General features: G+C 63.1%; 3 protein-coding genes across 7 annotated transcripts; 2 read left to right on the forward strand and 1 right to left on the reverse strand.

The window, feature by feature from the left end:
- Window positions 1-668: 668 nt before the first annotated feature.
- On the forward strand, window positions 669-2112 carry LOC131818471 (interferon-induced transmembrane protein 3-like). The gene is made up of 2 exons (XM_059152972.1): window positions 669-1001; window positions 1630-2112. The coding sequence occupies exons 1-2, from the start codon at window positions 687-689 to the stop codon at window positions 1807-1809; spliced, it is 495 nt and encodes a 164-aa protein (XP_059008955.1). The 5' UTR covers window positions 669-686; the 3' UTR covers window positions 1810-2112.
- A 2402-nt stretch (window positions 2113-4514) lies between these two features.
- On the forward strand, window positions 4515-7196 carry IFITM5 (interferon induced transmembrane protein 5). 2 transcript variants are annotated; one of them, XM_059153044.1, is made up of 3 exons: window positions 4515-4584; window positions 5773-6073; window positions 6634-7196. In XM_059153044.1, exons 2-3 carry the CDS (start codon window positions 5882-5884, stop codon window positions 6844-6846), a joined length of 405 nt encoding a protein of 134 aa, XP_059009027.1. In that variant the 5' UTR covers window positions 4515-4584; window positions 5773-5881; the 3' UTR covers window positions 6847-7196. The 2 variants fall into 2 exon arrangements, with proteins under 2 accessions (XP_059009027.1, XP_059009017.1); XM_059153034.1 differs by lacking the exon at window positions 4515-4584 and having other exon boundaries at window positions 5359-6073.
- Window positions 7197-9255: 2059 nt separating this feature from the next.
- PGGHG (protein-glucosylgalactosylhydroxylysine glucosidase) lies at window positions 9256-16288 on the reverse strand. Of its 4 annotated transcripts, XM_059153020.1 has the most exons (15): window positions 15454-16280; window positions 15240-15297; window positions 14654-14937; window positions 14138-14348; window positions 13627-14062; window positions 12658-12777; window positions 12338-12469; window positions 12041-12152; window positions 11746-11818; window positions 11520-11656; window positions 11250-11383; window positions 11026-11121; window positions 10719-10816; window positions 10433-10644; window positions 9256-10342 (listed from the first exon to the last, which is right to left on the reverse strand). In XM_059153020.1, the coding sequence occupies exons 3-15, from the start codon at window positions 14910-14912 to the stop codon at window positions 10257-10259; spliced, it is 2106 nt and encodes a 701-aa protein (XP_059009003.1). In that variant the 5' UTR covers window positions 14913-14937; window positions 15240-15297; window positions 15454-16280; the 3' UTR covers window positions 9256-10256. The 4 variants fall into 4 exon arrangements, 3 of the variants coding, with proteins under 3 accessions (XP_059009003.1, XP_059008999.1, XP_059008989.1); XR_009348854.1 differs by having other exon boundaries at window positions 10433-10562; window positions 15240-16288; XM_059153016.1 differs by lacking the exon at window positions 15240-15297.
- Between the last annotated feature and the right edge of the window lie 227 nt (window positions 16289-16515).

Genomic DNA, 16515 nt, shown 5'->3' on the forward strand with positions numbered 1-16515 from the left:
ATGCTTCCTCTCTCTCCCTCCCTCTGTCTACCCTCCCCGACCCCCTCCCCCCCCCCTTCCTTGTACAGCAAGTGCCTGACTAATCAGAGGCCCCATTTCAGGGTCAGCCATCTCAAGGAAGCAGATTGCCAGCCTCATGCTCAGATAAAGTGGACACATGGGAAAGATCTTGGTAGATTTTGTACTGTTTGGGCCCAGATTTCCTGCTGTTCTATTCTGAGCTTCCTGGGGTGTCAGGTGCTCCTTTAGTCCAGCTTCCCACCCCTTCCACCCCCTCCCCTCCGTCCAACCCCCTCCTAGTTCGTGGCCACAACTGTGCTGTGTAGTTTCCAGTCTCTGATTTAAAAGTGTTCTCAGGTTTGCTGGTCGTTATAGCTGAAGGGCTTCTTGTGATCACAGTAAGAACCACCAGGGCGGGTCAACCACAACACCAGTTATTAATAAGCTGAGACTGTAGGAAACTGTTAAAACAGTGGGGACAGTCCCAGGCTGAAAAAGACCCCATGGCCCACCCACATCCCTAAATAGGGAAGTGGGGTAGCTACCCAGGCCCAGTTAGAGTGTCTGGGCCAGGACGCTCCTCTAGCTGGCCCTGTTGTAACCGGACACTCAGGCATTGGTCCGCCCTCTGGGAGCCTGGCCAGTTCCCAACTTTGGAAACTGCAGGAAATAGAAACTTTGGAGAAATGGAAACTACAGGGGAAAGGGAAGGCCCAGATCACAGATCACAGTATAACACCCGCGTCCGCACCATGAGCCACAACGCCCAGCCCTTCTTCCCTGACACCCACGCCGGCGTCCCCCCGACCTACGAGATGCTCAAGGAGGAGCACGAGGTGGCTGTGCTCGGGCCCCCCCAGAGCTCGGCTCCCGTGACCACCACCGTGATCAATATCCGTGGTGAGACAGCCGTGCCCGACCACATCGTCTGGTCCCTGTTCAACACCATCTTCTTGAACTGGTGCTGCCTGGGTTTCGTGGCCTTTGCCTACTCTGTGAAGGTGCGTCTGCAGTGGGGGGCTCTCCCGGGAGGTGCAGGAGCAGTGAGCCCACGGGGGTCTGCCTGGCCAGAGGGCGTGCACGTGTGTGCGCGCTGGTGCGTGCGGGTACAGGACTGTGTGTGTATGTGTGCGTGTGACTGACTGTACGATGTGAGCGAGTGTGTGCACGTGCGTGTGTTTGCAGTGAGGCTGCAGGAGGGGGCCTGGGGATGGCCATGAGCAGCCTTTGTCCCCAGGATTCCAAGGACTTCCCCTTGGACCTACTGACCAGTGCTGGAAGTCACAGCCCTGGGAGCACGAGAGGCTCTAAGGCTCTCCCAGAAAGAACAAAGGAGCTCACAGGAAACCGCCCCCACCCATGGCCTGGGGAGTGAGGCCAGGGAAGGGGCCAAAGCAGAGGGAGGACAAGCCCTGGGGTCCCCTGAGAGGCTGATTGGCTGAGGAAGGAGACGGAGGCCCCAGGAGGGAGGGGCCCATGGCGGCAGTGAGGGGGTCCTGCTCAGGCTCTGGGGAATGGGAGGGTGAAGGGCAAGTGGACCCTGCTGCTCTGGGCAGGGACCACCCCGGGGTGGGGGAGGAGGCACCCGAGGACCCTGTCCTGACCCCACCCTCCATCTCTCCCCCGCAGTCCAGGGACCGGAAGATGGTGGGTGATGTGATTGGGGCCCAGACTTATGCCTCCACCGCCAAGTGCCTGAACATTTGTGCCCTGGTCCTGGGCCTCCTGCTGACCATCACGTTCATCATCCTTTTTGTCACTGGATCGCTGATGATTCCGCAGATGGTCAGACAGCATGGAGGCTACTAGGAGCTGCCCGTGGCCTGAGGCTCTCTCCCGGGGGGCAGCCTTTTCTGTCCCCTTCAGTCTACCGCTGCACTCAATAAAGCGCTTGTGTGGGACGCCTGGGTGGCTCAGTTGGTTAAGCAGCTGCCTTCAGCTCAGGTCACGATCCCAGGGTCCTGGGATCGAGTCCCACATCGGGCTCCTTGCTCGGCAGAGAGCCTGCTTCTCCCTCTGCCTCTGTCTGCCTGTGCTCGCTCGCCTGTGCTCGCTCTCTCTCTCTCCCTCTGTCTCTGACAAATAAATAAAATCTTAAAAAAAAAAAAAAAAGCGCTTGTGTGTGGGGTGCGGTATTTTCACAGATTCCCCATCCTGCCTCTGAGAGCATGTGCCCCACTGCCCCCTGTACTCTGCCCTGTGTTACGTGTAGGGCGGGTGGGCTCGGGCTGAGGCCTGGCCTGTATCTGGCCGCCAGCTGCGGCAACACACATGACCTTTAGGTCACTTCCCAGAGGTCCGCTGTCCTGTGGACCCACTGTGCCCCAGGAGTGGTCCCCATCAACCCCTCCCGTGTACACACCCAGAGTGAAGCCGCCCCGGGGCTGTGCGGGGCCGCCCCAGCGCTGCCGGGGCCCAAGTCCTGACTGGCTGCCCTCCGCAGGGTCTGGGGGTGCCCCTCCCACCGCGGCTCACCCCCCCGCCACCGAGATGTCCCTGATCGGGGAGGGAGGTGGGCGCTTCTCCCGCGCGCCGGGACTGGCCGCGGGCTGTGCCCTGAGCACGGGTGACTTCGGGCTCCTGCGGTGGACGGGGTCCAGGCTTCTCCGGGCTTCACTCCACCCCGGCCGAGCTCGGCGCGGGTCGCAGAATCCGGGCCGCGGAGCGCCTCTGCGACGGGAGGGGACGGTCTCGGCCGGGACGGGACGCGCACCCTCGGTCTGCGGGCGGCCTCCCTCCAGCCCCGATCCCCAGCTCCGCAGCCTGGCTCCCGCCGCCCCTGCAGCGCCCGGAGGCCTTCTCCGGGTCTGGAAACCCAGGGATCCGAGACGACTGGTGGACCCCGGGCTCAGCCCAGGATGTAAAGCTTTTTGTCCTGCCCCTGCGGCCCCACGTCCCGCGCAGCGGCCGCCAGTCTCCCGCCGCCACGGCCTGCGCGCAGTCCCCGCCTCCGCGGTGGGACGGGGCGGCCGCGCCCGTCCGGGCCGGGCCAATGAGGGCGGAGCCCAGCCCAAGGAGACGAGAGCCCAGCCAGTGAGGGAGGGCCGAGCCCAGCCAATGGGAGCACAACTCAGCCCGTCACAGCTCAGCCAATGGCAGCACCACCCCGCCAAGGCCAGCACAGTTCAGCCAATGAGAGCCGAGCCCAACCGCGAAGCGCTGATCGCAATTCAACTAGGCTTGCGGCTTCCAGTTCTCTCCAACGGACTTCTAGTTTGAGCCTCCCAACTCCACCCCCTGTACCTATAAAAGAGCTTGGCTCTTTTCTGGGGACTTATCTATGGTTGTGCCATAGCTTGTTTTTCTAGAATTGCAATTTTCTGCTATTCCCAGATAAACCCTTTTGAGGGTAAAATAACTAGCAGTTTTATTTTGAAGTTTAACAACCCAATTCCAATGCGTGGGGGACTGCCCAGAGAGTACTAAGCAAATGCTGGACGCCAGCAGTGTGGTCACTATCTACCCAGGGGTAATGTGAGATCCCACAGGTTAGGGTTCAGCTTTAGGAGACTGTCCTCTTTCCCCACTTCCGGGCCAGGCACCAGTCGGGGCTGTCACCTGGGCTTCTGACCAAGTGGCTGTAAATCCGAGGTTCCTGTGACTTCTGGGTTCTAGTCATTCGTCAGAGCAGCTCACAGAACTCAGGGAAACATTTCACTTACTAGATCCCCAGCGGATTACAAAAGGATCCAAGTCAGGAACAGCCCGACAGACATGCCCAGGGTGAGGTCTGGGGAAACGTGCGTGGTCCTGCCGGGCAAACCCCTCTCCCCGGGTCTCCACGTGTTCCCCATCCCGAAGTTCTCAAAACCTTGTCCTTGGGGCCTTATGGAGGCTTCATTACTCAGCCACGGACTGGCTAACTCATTGGCCTTTGGCGATGGAACCCGGTCTTCAGCCCCGCTGCCAACCCCAGAGGTCACAGGGTGGGCTGGAACCAGCCCTCTGATCCCTTGGTTGGCTCTCCTGGCAGCCAGCCCTCCTCCGTAGATGAGAGTCCCCAAGCCACCTCATTAACATAACAAGAGACACCTTTATCCCTTCAGAAATGCCAAGGGTTTTAGGGGTTGTGTGCCAGAAACCAGGATGGAGAAATATGTATTTCTTCATATAAATCACAATACCTCAACTGGCAAAACATCATCCTGGCCCCTCTTACTGGTAGGACATAATGGGTCCTAGGAATCATGGCAGGCCCAAGTCACACTCTCTGTGGGGGCCCTGGTTTTTGTCCTCCAAAATTTGTATCTTGAAATCTTAATGCCCAAAGTGTTGGTAGCAGGAAGTGGGGGCTTTGGGAGGTAATGGGGCCATGAGGCAGAGCCCTCATGTTGTTTCTGAGACCCACAGAACTCCCTCGCCCATGAGCACACACTGAGAAGTCAGCGGAAGGCCACCAGGATGAAGGTCTCACCAGAACCTGCCCACGCTGGCCCCCGATGGGACTTCCTGCTTCCAGACCTGTGGGAAATAATTTCTATTGTTTATGAGGCACCCAGTCTGTGGTGCTTTTTGAAACAACCACAGCTGAGGAAGACAGGAGGTTGGTGTAAGGTTTTATAGGTGAGATAAACACAACACCAGGTGAAGTGGGTGCAAGGCAAGGCTTATTAAAGGCTCTCTCCAGTGAAGTATCAGGGCTCAGGAGAAGGGGAGCCAAGAAAGTTGCACCGGGAGGAGGTGGGCCCCTCGGGCGAGGTTCCGCGACTCTGGAAAGCAGAGTGGGGGAAGTCGCCCTGGGAGGGAGTTGGCGGGGTCTTTGATCTGTCTCCTGCATAGGTATCGGGTTACCTATGGAGAGGCGACCTGGGCATACATCCTTTTGGTGGGAGAGTCAAGGGTTAAGTCAAGGGTTGGTGGGGGGGTAGGCTGGAAGACGGCGAGACCCCCCAGCGGTCATTTCCATGCTCTTCCTGCACTCCGGGAGCCTCCGGCACTGCAGGTCATTTCTATTGTTCCTCCTGCACTCCCGGAGCCCGCCAACCCAACAGTTGGGGGACAGAAACGGGAGGTCTCTTGTGAGGCGGGGGAGCCCTTCTGTCAGTATATGAGCCGGGGTCCACAGTGAGGTCTGGCCCCTTGTTGTAAATGTCAGTGGCGCACGGGTGGCATTGACAGCCCAGGGCTTGCTGGGCCCTCCAGAGGGAGCCCAGAACAGAGCCCTGAGCTCATCCTTCCAAACCTCGGTGGACCGGGGAGGGCAACAGGAACCAGCCATGGAGGCTGAGAAGCAGCTGTCTGGCCGCGGCCAGGGCGGTGGGGCGCAAAGCAGAGCTCAGAGAGAGCTGGGGACCGCACTCGACAGCGACAGCGACAGCGGGGGTACCGACAGCGGGGGTACCGCTGGTGCTAGGGTCCCCCCTCCTCCCCGGCTTAACCCCCTCCATGCCTCAGCCCCGCTTCCCTCCTGCTGGGGCCCCTGTCCTCCCACCAGCACAGGGGCAGGGGCGTCTGGGATGCCAAGACTGGACGCTGGTGAGCCCAGGAGATGCCGGGATGGCCAAGCCCGAACTCTGGGTTCTGGGGACAGAGCCCAACCCTGGGGGGGGGGGTGTGTGTCTGCAACCCTCCTCCGCAGCTGGGCGACACGTCCCCACCTGCAGCCCCGAGATGGCCCCTCCGACTCCTCTTGGCCGCGGGGCAGGGGCTCGGCTGGGTCTCCGGTGCGGGGGAGGGTTTCGCGCGGCGGGGGCTGGGGGCTGGGGGCTGGGGGGCGGCGGGGCGAGGCCGCGCTCTCGGCCGCGCAGAGCTGTAATTTGTCGTTATATTTAGCGGGCGGCGCCGGGCCGGGCTTCGGGAGGGGGCGGCGGGGCTATAAGCGGCCCGGGGCGCCCACCCTCGAAGCCGGAGCCCGAGCGAGGAGGAGACGGCGCTGGAACCCATGGACACGTCGTACCCCCGCGAGGACCCCCGGGCCCCGACGGCCCACAAGGCAGACGGCGCCGCCCACACGGCCCTCACCCTGGGGGCGCCCAGACCCCCACCTCGAGACCACTTGATCTGGTCGGTGTTCAGCACGCTCTACCTGAACCTGTGCTGCCTTGGCTTCCTGGCGCTGGCCTACTCCATCAAGGTGGGCCTGTGCGGGGGGGTGGGGGGGGTGGGGGTGGGTGTGTGCTGGGGGTGGCTACTCCATCCAGGTGGGCGAGAGGCGGTGGCTCTGGGGGTGGCTACTCCATCCAGGTGGTCAAGCAGGAGTCTCTCCGGAGGGGGTTGCTTTTCCAGAGGGCCCCAGAGGCTCCTGGGGGGAGGGGCTCTCCAGGGGGTGACTCCTGTGAGAAGGCCACTCCCTTAGCCAAGCAGTGGACAAGCTCTTTGCCTCATGAAGGCTTCTCCGTTGAGGCAGGGCTATGGTCCTGAGGGGGGGTCTAGTCCATCCAGAAGAGCACAGAGGTGGTCGGGGGCTACCCAAGGGGGTCTCTTTCATCAAACAACTTTTCGCATGCTGGGGGCTCCTGCGACCAAAAGCCCTCCGGCTTCTCCTCAGGGTCCTCTGCATCCCAGGATTCTCCACCCACAGAGGGTCCTTGGAGGCTGAGGCTGGCCCAGGATGGCCTCTGGGTCCACAGGAGGAGTGGGAGGAGGCAGGGCCCCCAGGGCACATAGAGACCTGGCCCTGCCCCTGGTCCACAGGCCCGGGACCAGAAGGTGGCTGGAGACCTGGAGGCAGCCCGGCGTCTGGGGTCCAAAGCCAAGTGCTACAACATCCTGGCCATGATGTGGGCGCTGGTGCCACCGCTGCTGCTGCTGGCGCTGGTGGTGACAGGCGCGCTACACCTGTCGCGGCTGGCCAAGGACTCCGCTGCCTTCTTTAGCACCAAGTTCGATGACTCGGACTATGACTGACGGGCTGGGCCTTGTCTGCATCCTGCCTACGGACCCTGACCCCAGGACCAAATCCCAGGGCCCTGCTCCGGGGACTCTACCCTGACCCCCTGGAACCCTATCTCCACCATCTCATCCTGGGCACCTAATGCTGACCCCAAAGATCCCTTGTTTGGAACCCAGTGGCCTCAACTCCAGCCCTGATAGTCCCCGCTCCCCTACCTCCTTGTGCCCAGGCTGGACCCTCTCTCCTCAAACCAGACTCCTTCAGGCTTGGTTTCATAATTAAAAGCACCCGGTTCCAGAAACTGTCTCTTGGGCTTTTTGCTGGGGTGGGAGAGGGTTTCTTCCTGAGAGGAACCACCCCGGGGACCACGCAAACTAAATCCCCCGGACTACGCAGCCTGATGCTAGGGTGACTGGTTCTGTCTGCTGGGCCCTGCCCCGACTTGACTGCTGCCCTCACTTGGCGCTGGGAGGCTTGTGGCTTCTGGGGTGGGGATGCCTGCGTATTTTAGAATGAAGTCCGGGAACTCGGGCTTTTGATCTCTGCTGCCCTGCTGGGCACTGTGGTTCAGTGGCCTCTCTTCCAGCACATGTGTGCCCTTCCCTATCTGGGAGTGCGCTTGCGTTAAGCCGGAGCCCCAAAGGGGACATTGCTTGTCCTCACCCTGCATGTTTTTGTTGGTGGGTCAGGCGAGGGCCAGCCTCCTTCTCTGGGTCATTCTGTCTGTCCCTGTGAGGCCTGCATTCCTTTAGTTCTTGGTCCCCACCATGGGCTCCCTCCCTCCTGGCACAGGGAGGCCGGACACAAAGACACACAAGCCCACAGTCGTGACCCTCGCACACACACACGGAGTTGGGCAGGGAGTGAACACGGCGGGGGGCACCTTCTGAGCATTCTTGGGGCACATGTCCTTGTACCCCCACCCCCTTTGTGCACCTTCTCCCCCTTCCTGGAAGCCGGCAGAGCCTGGCAAAGATGGGTTTTGCTTGAACACATGCACACACCCCGTGTGGCTGGGACCAAGTCCCTTAGGTCTCTCTGTGGCCGGCCCAATGACAGGGCAGGCTAATTGCAGGGGCCTTAACAGCAGGGCGGCCGGGGTTTTGAGTACCCCACCCAGGGAGCCCCCTTTGCCGGCCCATTTGCCTGGGTTGGGTGTGGGGGTCTGTCCAGCTGCTACCCTTGGAGCCTCAGAGCACCCCCTATTCTGTGACAGCCAACAGCTGGCCTAGCTGCGCGCACGGTGCCTGAGCAGAGGTGACATCCTGGCCACGCGGCAGGAGCAGCAGCAGCAGCAGCATCCCAGCCCCGTGCCGGAGTGAGCGCTGCTCCAAGCCAGCCCGTGCGGGCAGGGGTGTGTGCTGCCTAGGGCCTGGGGCCAGAGGTGGTGCACTGGCCCACGCTGGATGCTGCTCCCACACTGGACCAGGGGTAAGGGCAGTGTGCCAGTGCTGGGACAGGGTGGACACAGCACCAATCCTGTGCTCCAGATTTGGCTCATGAAGGGGACAACTGGGGCTGGACGCATGGGTTGGAAGCGGGGATCAGCTTGCCTGTCACCAGGTACGTGTCCCTAAGCATGGGATGGTCTGCCGGTCCCCACATCTGGTGTGGGGAACAGAGACAGTCTGGCCTGTGCCCAGTGCCAAGGACACAGAGTGTGTCGGTGGCCCGCCCTCTCCCAGGCCATCTCCCGGGCAGGCTGAGGGGCCCTGATTAAGTTGAGGCAGTTGGCTGCCACGGACCCCTGACCGTTGTGCCCCACCACCTCGCCACAGTCCTCCAGAGGGTCAGCTCTCTCTGCGCCCAGGTGCAGGTGCACATGTGTGGCCTGCGGGCAGTAGTGTCAGGCTGTGTGCACCTTGTGAGGGCAGGGTCCCCCACCAGCCCACCTGTGATGTCTGTGCCCACAGCTGCTCCAGGGCTGTGGGAACAAGCATCTGCTCTATGAGGATGGTCCCGGCTGCCACACCCCGCTCTCGCAGGTCGGCCTCGGCTTTTGCCCGCAGCTGACCGTTGAGGGAGAGCCCTGGGGACCCGGACGAGCCCTGCCAAGGTGCTGGCTTCAGGCTCTGAGGCCACCTGCTCTCAGGGACCAGCACAGACATCCACGCAGATCTGCAGCTGGGCCAGCGGAGCTCCCTCGGAGGCCGTCCCTCCTCCCTCGTGCTGCTCCCCATGGTGAACCCGACACGAGGATCTGGGTCCCTGACGCCCCCACTCCCACATGGCTCTGTCCGTTACAGCTGGGATGCCCAGTGGCCGCTTCCTGGAGAACTTGGACCAACTCTCCACCAAGAACGGAGGGAGGATAGGGGAAGGGAGTGGGAGACCCACCATATGGCGTGCGACTGCACTTCCCGACCTGCCCTGTCCCTCAGGCAGCCCTCCTGTTCAGAGGGAAGGAGACCACCAGCTCCCGATCGCAGACGCACTTGTCCCAGCATGGGATTTTAATTCCTCAGGCAGACTTGGCACAGGTGCACGGCCTCGCCCAAATCTTGGCGGCGGTACCATCTCACCTCATTCTCAAGAAACCCCCAAGGACCCCGGGGGGACATGCCAACCAAGGGGCTGAGGCCCCAGGCGGAGAGGCAGCCTGTTGGACAGATGGGCCCAGGCCAGTGGCCTTCAACCCACGCACCCTCGGCCCCAGTCCTTCTGGCTGGTCAGAGGGAAGATGTGGGGTCCTGTTCTGCACCCCGCCCCCTCTCTTCTTGGCTGAGGAAAGGCTCGTGGCGGAGACCCACTGAAGTTGGCGCAGGGCTGGAGGAGCCATGGGCTGAGGAGCTGAGCGCACCTGGATTCAGCCATGCCTGACCTCGTCTGTATGACACATGAAGTTGCTTTCTGGTCTATAACTGAGAGTCCCAGGGAACCCACGGGGGACCGTGCCTCAGGCTCCCCGCCTGGCTACCCTCCCCATTTCTGCCTTCTCCGGAGAGCGTCCACCACACCCTGGCCCCACCCTGGAGTGTCCTGGGGAAGGTACGGGTGCAGGTGTCAGCCCAGACAGGCAGGCACAGACGTGGCTGAGTGGGAGGCCACGAGGAAGCTGCAGGCCAGGGAGGGTTAGGCTGGGGAGGGGCTCAGGCTAGAGGCGGACCATCCTCAACTTGGGGCCAATGAACTCAGACTTTCCGCGGAGCCTGTGAGCCCGGCTGCCAGGTGGGGAGTGGGTGGGAAGAAGGGGACCAGCAGGCCCTGAGGGTGGGGGCTGGCTGCGGCCGGCTTGAGGTACCCACAGAGGGAGGCCAGATCCCAGGACCCAGGAGCCAGCCACGCAGCCCAGGTTGTTCAGGTGCAGGGCTCATGACCCACGACGGCACGAGGGTGAGGGCCCTGGTGGGGATGGAGGACCCAGCCGCGTCCCACGAGGTTCCTGTGGGTTCGGGGCCGGTGCCTAGCATCTTCAAAAATTCTCCTAGGAAACTCTTGGAGCAGAACTTGCTGCCTCTGGGACTGACCTTTGTATCCGTCCAGCTGAGCAGGGAAAGGAGACTTTGTGCCCTGCAGGGAGTGGGGGCACATGGCTGGGGTTACCCTCACCCTGGTGGTTCACCTGCTCTGCACCCCTGGGGGAGTCTGGGCCGCGCCTACCTGGGAGCAGGGGGAGGCGAGTGTGTGCTGGCCACAGCTCAGCCTCCAGGGGTGGGGCCCAGGGTCCCGCCCCGGCTTTGACCTCAACTGTCACGCAGTCCTTGGAGAAGGAGAAGTTCAGCTTGTTCCCCTGGTAAGAGAGGCCACAGATGCACACTCCAGACACCCCGGCCAGACATATGGGGTCGAAGGTCACGCCAGCGCTGGTGATCCTGGGGGGAGGGAAGCCGTTCATGAGAGCGGGCGGGGTGGGGGGGGGACTGCTCTGGGCCAGACATGCACTCACCTGAACCCTGTGAATCCAAAGAGGGCCGCTTGCAGGAAGCCCCCCATGCCTGTCAGGAAGTTCACGGCGCCTGACCCGTCTGCGTTCTCCGTCCACACCTGCATGTGCCAAGGCAGTTAGTGGCCAGACTCCCGGGACATGGGCCCCGGGAGCTGCTGCCCCTGCTTCCAAGGGTCAGGCATGTGTCCCCAGGAACCTGCCCCTGCTGTGCTCCCACTCCTGCCCCCCAGGGCCACAGCGGGAGGCGGGTGTGTAGCTCCCCGCACCAGGCACACAAGCACATGAGCTGACATGGAGACCCAGCTACCTTGAAGGGCTCAGCTATGTGGGCAAAGCATCTTTCCAGGAGGTCCCGCGCCCGCCAGGGGTCCTTCAGCTCCATCCAGCCCACGGCAAACATGCTCTGGGGTCAGAGGTCAGAGGACATGCTGGGGCAAAGCCCAGCACATGGGGAGGGGAGACGGAGGCTAGTGGGGGAGGGCTGGGGTTGCTGTGAGGACCACCCCCCCCACACCCCTGCAGTTTCCTTACCCAGGTCATGGCAGGGCCCCTTGGAGATGTCACAGCCTCATAAATCTCCAGGTTCTTCCTGCGAATGTGAGGACTCAGGTGGAAAGGGACGGGGTAACCCAGGAGCACGACGTCAGCCTGCTTCACCTCCTCTCCTGGGGAGGGACGGGTGCTGCCGACGCAGGTGGGAGCAGGAAGGGGGGCTGCTCCCTCAGGTAGGGGACGGCCAGGGCGGACACAGATCCCGTGGGAGGCGTGAAGGGGCCCTGAGGTAGCTCCCAGTGCACTCACCAGGCTGGTACCCGTCAAACTCAGGGTGGAAGTTCTGCCTTGGGTCAAAGGGCACCTTGATCTTATCGGCCACCACTAGCCACTCGCTGGGAACAGGCTGACCCAGGTCCTGGGCCAGGGCAGCAGCAAAGCGCAGGCTGGGGCAGAGGCAGGGAGAGGGTATGGCCTGAGCCCTCCCAGCTGGACCTCTGCATGGTGGAGCTTTGGCCAGGGGTTTTGGTCTGACCTGTTCTGGACCAGCACGTTGGTGTACACGGAGTTGTTGACTCCTGAATGGTATTCGTCGGGAGGCATGACTCCTGGGCACACAAGTACAGGATGGTGCTTAAGTGAAGGGTCCTAGGGACCTGCCCCTGATGCCAGTAGCCAGTGTGGGCCTGACCACATCAGGTGATGGAGATCCCGGCTGAACCGAGGACCACACCTGCCCCACCTACTCTCCCTGCCACAGCTGTCTGTGCCTTGCCCTCCCCGGGACCAAGCCCCTCCCCACGACTATCCCTCCCTTCTCGCGCCCTCACCCTTCAGGTGGTACGTTCCCTCCTCAGGGCTCCACTCCACACGGCTGCACCAAAACTCAGCCACAGCTCTGACCACATCCCAGCCACCAGCCTCCCGGAAGAGCTGCACGTCCTGGGGGAACAGGAGAGCTGGGACAAGGACCACGCCGCCAGTGACCAGTCTGCATCGGTCACTGCGTTCCTGAGTGCCCAGTAGTGAGGGTCCGGCCCCAGATGACAAGTCATGGTGGGGGTTGCGGAGCACGGCCCCGCTGGATGGGCGCGTGGTCCTACCTGGTGGGCATGGCATCCCCTCACCTGGGTGGCATGGTAGTACAGCTCGAAGGCCAATGCCACGGCTCCATTGATGTGAATCTCCTGCGTCCCATAAATGTCCTCAGGGCAGACCTCCAGACCAGAACCCGCACTCTCCCAGGCAAACTTGGCTCCCTGAGAGGTTGGGGGCATGGAGCAGACCTGACTTTTCTAGGGCCTTGGCGCACAGGGACGGCCCACCCACTTCCCGGTGCTCTCCCCACCCACAGAGGAGCCTGAGGCGATGGGTGCAGGCCTAGGAGGGATGTGGGGACATCAGGTACTTCAGGGGATCCACAGGGTGGGTGCCTGGGCCCCCTTACCTGGTAACCCAGCTTCCGGGCATTGTCTAGGGCCCCGTCCAGGGTCCGGACACGGTACTCCAGGAGGGCCCTGGCGGCCTCTGGGTGGAACATCAGGATGTTTGGGAACATCCAGAGATCCTGACAGCGAGTAAGGAAGGGCCCCATGTTCAGAGCTCTCACACCCCTTCTGTCTCTCCCCTGCCCACATGCTGCCTTGGCCAGAGCCAGCGCTCCTCACGCCGCCTCCCTGAGAGCTCCTGTCTCCGTCCAGCTTCTTCCTGTGCTGCCCACCCTGGGTCCCCCGCACCTGCCCCCCCACCCATGTCCCAGCCTCCAGACTAGGTGCTCCTCGGCTTTGGTCCTCAGCAGGCACCTGGGGCCCCCCGGGAGCTCAGGCCAGAAGCTGCGTGGGTGGCACCACGGCCCACTAGCTGCCTGACCTGGAGTGAGTGACTCAGCCTCACCAGGGTGGGCCACAGCACTGGCCTCTTGAGGTGTCTGAGGAGCAGGGGCAGCAGCTCGGACCCTCCCACGCTCAACGGACACCGAGCCCCAGGCTCTCCCAGCTCCCACTCCTGTCCGAGCCCCGACCCTCCTCTGCCCCCTCAGCAGCCACGAGGGCCCTCCCAGAGTACACCTTTGGCAGCGTCTCTCCAGTTCAAGTCTCCGTGGCCCTCACAGCCCCTGCAACGGCTCTTCCTCATTCTGCCCCTGCAGATGCCCCGCACCCCCTCAGCTCTGCTGTTTGTACCCTCTGACCCCTTTGCCTGAATCACTCTTTTCCACCAAATGCCCATATATTCTTTGGTTGAGATTCCACCTCCTCCAGGAAGCCTTCCCTTCTGCCATGGCCTCTGTGCTTCCTCAGTTCACAGCCCCATCCCAGGGATGGCAGAGATAGCAGCTTGCCTGTGCCCTTAGCACCGTCTGTGCCCGTATGCCGCCCCGTCTGTGGCTGCTCTGTGCCGGGGGTGGACTGGTGCGTACCTGGTCCCAGAAGACGTGGCCCCAGTAGCATTCCTCTCGGCTCCCGTTGGACAGGCCCCCAGGGCTGAGGCCGTGGCAGGTGTATCCTGGGACCCCGGGCTGGGGCAGCGCACTGAGCAGGTAATAGAGGGCACCACGCAAGGCCTGGCGCAGGGCCAGGGGCCCTAGCACATCCAGGCCACAGCCAGCCCAGAGCTGGGCCCAGGCCTGGGCATGGGCGGGGTACAGAGCGCCTCCTGCCTGCAGCCGCAGGGCCTCGGTAAGGCAGGCTTGGGCCTCAGCCTGGCTGCCCCCCACCACGGTCAGGAACTCCCAGGTCCGGTCTTGCTCTCTCTCCCCAAGCGTCAGGGCTGGGGGCACTGGTGTCCACAGCATGTGTACCTCCTGCTGGGAACCCCCAGGTTGCTCCGGGGTTAGCGTGCAGCCATAAAGATACCTGCAAGAGTGTGGCCATGTCTAAGGGACCAGCTCCCTCCTTGGTCTACCTGGCCAGGCATGACCCCCTCCTCACCGGGCTCCTTGGAAGTCAGGACCCAGATGCAGGTCCAGGTCTGGGCTTTTTGGGGAGAAGGTGGACTGCAGCAGCACCGTGACGGGGCCGTCCCCCACGGCCACACGGGAGATGGACACACTGAATGCCATGACGTGAGGCAGCGTGCGGTGGGCATAGATGCGCTGGGAGGCCCGGAAGCTGGGGCTCTCTAGGGTGTGCAGAAAGGAGCCTGGGAATGGGTGGCAGGGGGTGTGGTCAGGGCAACCTGCATGCCCCACTGAGGGCCAGTGAGGACGGTTACAAAGCCACTCGCCCCTCAGGGAGGCAGAGCCGCCCTCTGAGTGCCAGCCGCCCTGTCTGGAGAGCTCCAGCGGCACAGACGACAGAGGACGCCAAGCTTGCCCGGGTTCGGGAGGCCTGCAGGGCTGAAGCCCTCCTCTTCTCCGTGAGTCGGGCATCCTGAGTTGGAAGGTGGCAGGGTGGGGCTGCCATCCCGTCAATGGCTCAGGGGGGGCACAGGGCGGTGCTGGTTACCTGTGTTAGTGTCCAGGACAAAGGTCTCTGTCAGCTGATCTCCTGTGTCTCCAGGGACCTCCAGCTGGACATTGAGGGGACTTGGCAGAACGGCCCGGTGTGTGTCCCCGCTAGCCCCATTGTACACGCCACTCACATGCAGTGTGTCATGATACACACGTGTGCCCAGGTATGTGTTGGTCATGGTGGCCAAGAGCCGGGGGTCGCTGGGCAGAGAACGGGCAGTGAATATGGTGGGGTCCTCACTGGCATCCTCCATGGAAAGCCTTGCTCAGCAGAGGGGCCTGTTAAAGGGGGAGTCAGTGGCTTCCACAACTGGCTGGGCCTCCCTCTTCTGACTGTCTGTAAAGTCCCAAGCCCCCTTCCTCCCACCCCACAGCTTGGCTGATGCCTGGGACAGCTGGTGGGGAGGGTGTGGGCCTCCTGGGCATCTCGGTCTTCCACAGACTCCACTTTTGAGCCCCCCAGGAAACACTTTCCACCCTAAGAGATGCTCAACTCCTGACAATGATCTCCAGACACCTAGCTGGGTCCCCAAACTCCCACCTTCCAGCTGTTTCCAAGCCACACCCCCAGGAGCCCCGACCTGTCAGTGGGGAGTGGGAGGCCTCCGTCTTCCGCAGGGTGGTCCTCAGGAAGGCGGGCTTGGGAGAGGGGGTGTCTGTGCCGCAGCGCGGTCCCGGGCCGTCGGGGCGGTGGGGGCGGGGTTGGGGTGGGGGCGGAGGCCAGCGGCCTTGGGCCCGGAGGTGGCAGAAGCCGGGGTTCCGGGAGGCAGGCTGGGGAGGGTCTCTGGGGCTCACCGCGGCCCTGTGTGTCCCCAGGCTCCAGCCCGCTCCGCGGCGCTCCTCCACGGCCAAAGGACACTCAGCTCCCGCCGCCCCGTCGCCGGAAGGCCTTGCGGTCCCGCCCTCAGGGCCGCGCAGGGCGGGACAGCCGTGCCCCCACCCCGGGGCGGGGCAGCTGGCGGGCGACAGGCCGCGCTGGTCCGTGCGCAGACCCGGTGCTGCCGCTGCGCGGGTGGCGCTCGCGGGAAAGTGCGCGGGAGGCACAGGTTGAACTCGGACCCCAAGGAGGTGTCCAGGGGCGGGTACGAGAGGGGCAGGGCCTTTGATCGGCGCTTGCCCCGCTCCGGCGTCGGTTTCCTCTGTCTCTCCGCGAGCTTCCGTGTCTCCCCTTTGGAGGGGTGGCGACGCGATCCTCCAGGAGCCGTCCCTCCCTTGGCTCTGGCCCCACCCTCTGACTCTCCCGGGCCTCTGCTCTCAGACTTGGTTCCCCACCTGCCCATGCGGTCACTCCAGCGCTGGGCCCTGGGCACACGCCTTGCCTCTCTGCCCTGCCTGTGCTTTGACCACCGGGCTCAGCCAGAGACACTCCGAGTCAACATACCCCTTGGAACCAGCTCTACTTGCCACCTCCCCCAGTACGGGTGTAGGGAACTGCGGGGGACCAGCTGCTCAGGCCCCTCCTGGGCCCACACCCACTTCCACCCAGCGAGTCCTGAGTCCATGGTTCTGCGCTGGCCAGGGCTTGCCAGCTCTCCCCATTCCCCACTGCAACCTCTGAGAACAAGTCGTCCTCTTGGGTAAACACAGCCCTCCTCACCATGTGCTTCTTCTCTGCCCTCTATGGTCCTTGGTAACACTGGGCCACAGCCACCCCGAGACTGACCCGGTGGGACTGTGTCTTCGGCTCAGAAGCCTGCCGTGGTGCCCGCCTCACGGGGAGGAGCCGGCAACCCTGAACTTGCCCTGACCGCCTGCGCTGGTGTCCGGCGCCCCACTAGCTTCCCTGCTGCTTCTGCAACAGCCCGGGCATGGACTGAATGTGTGCCCCCAAATCCATCAGTGGAAATCTGATCCCCA

Source organism: Mustela lutreola, chromosome 1 (assembly GCF_030435805.1).
Source record: "Mustela lutreola isolate mMusLut2 chromosome 1, mMusLut2.pri, whole genome shotgun sequence".
Lineage (NCBI taxonomy): Eukaryota > Metazoa > Chordata > Mammalia > Carnivora > Mustelidae > Mustela > Mustela lutreola.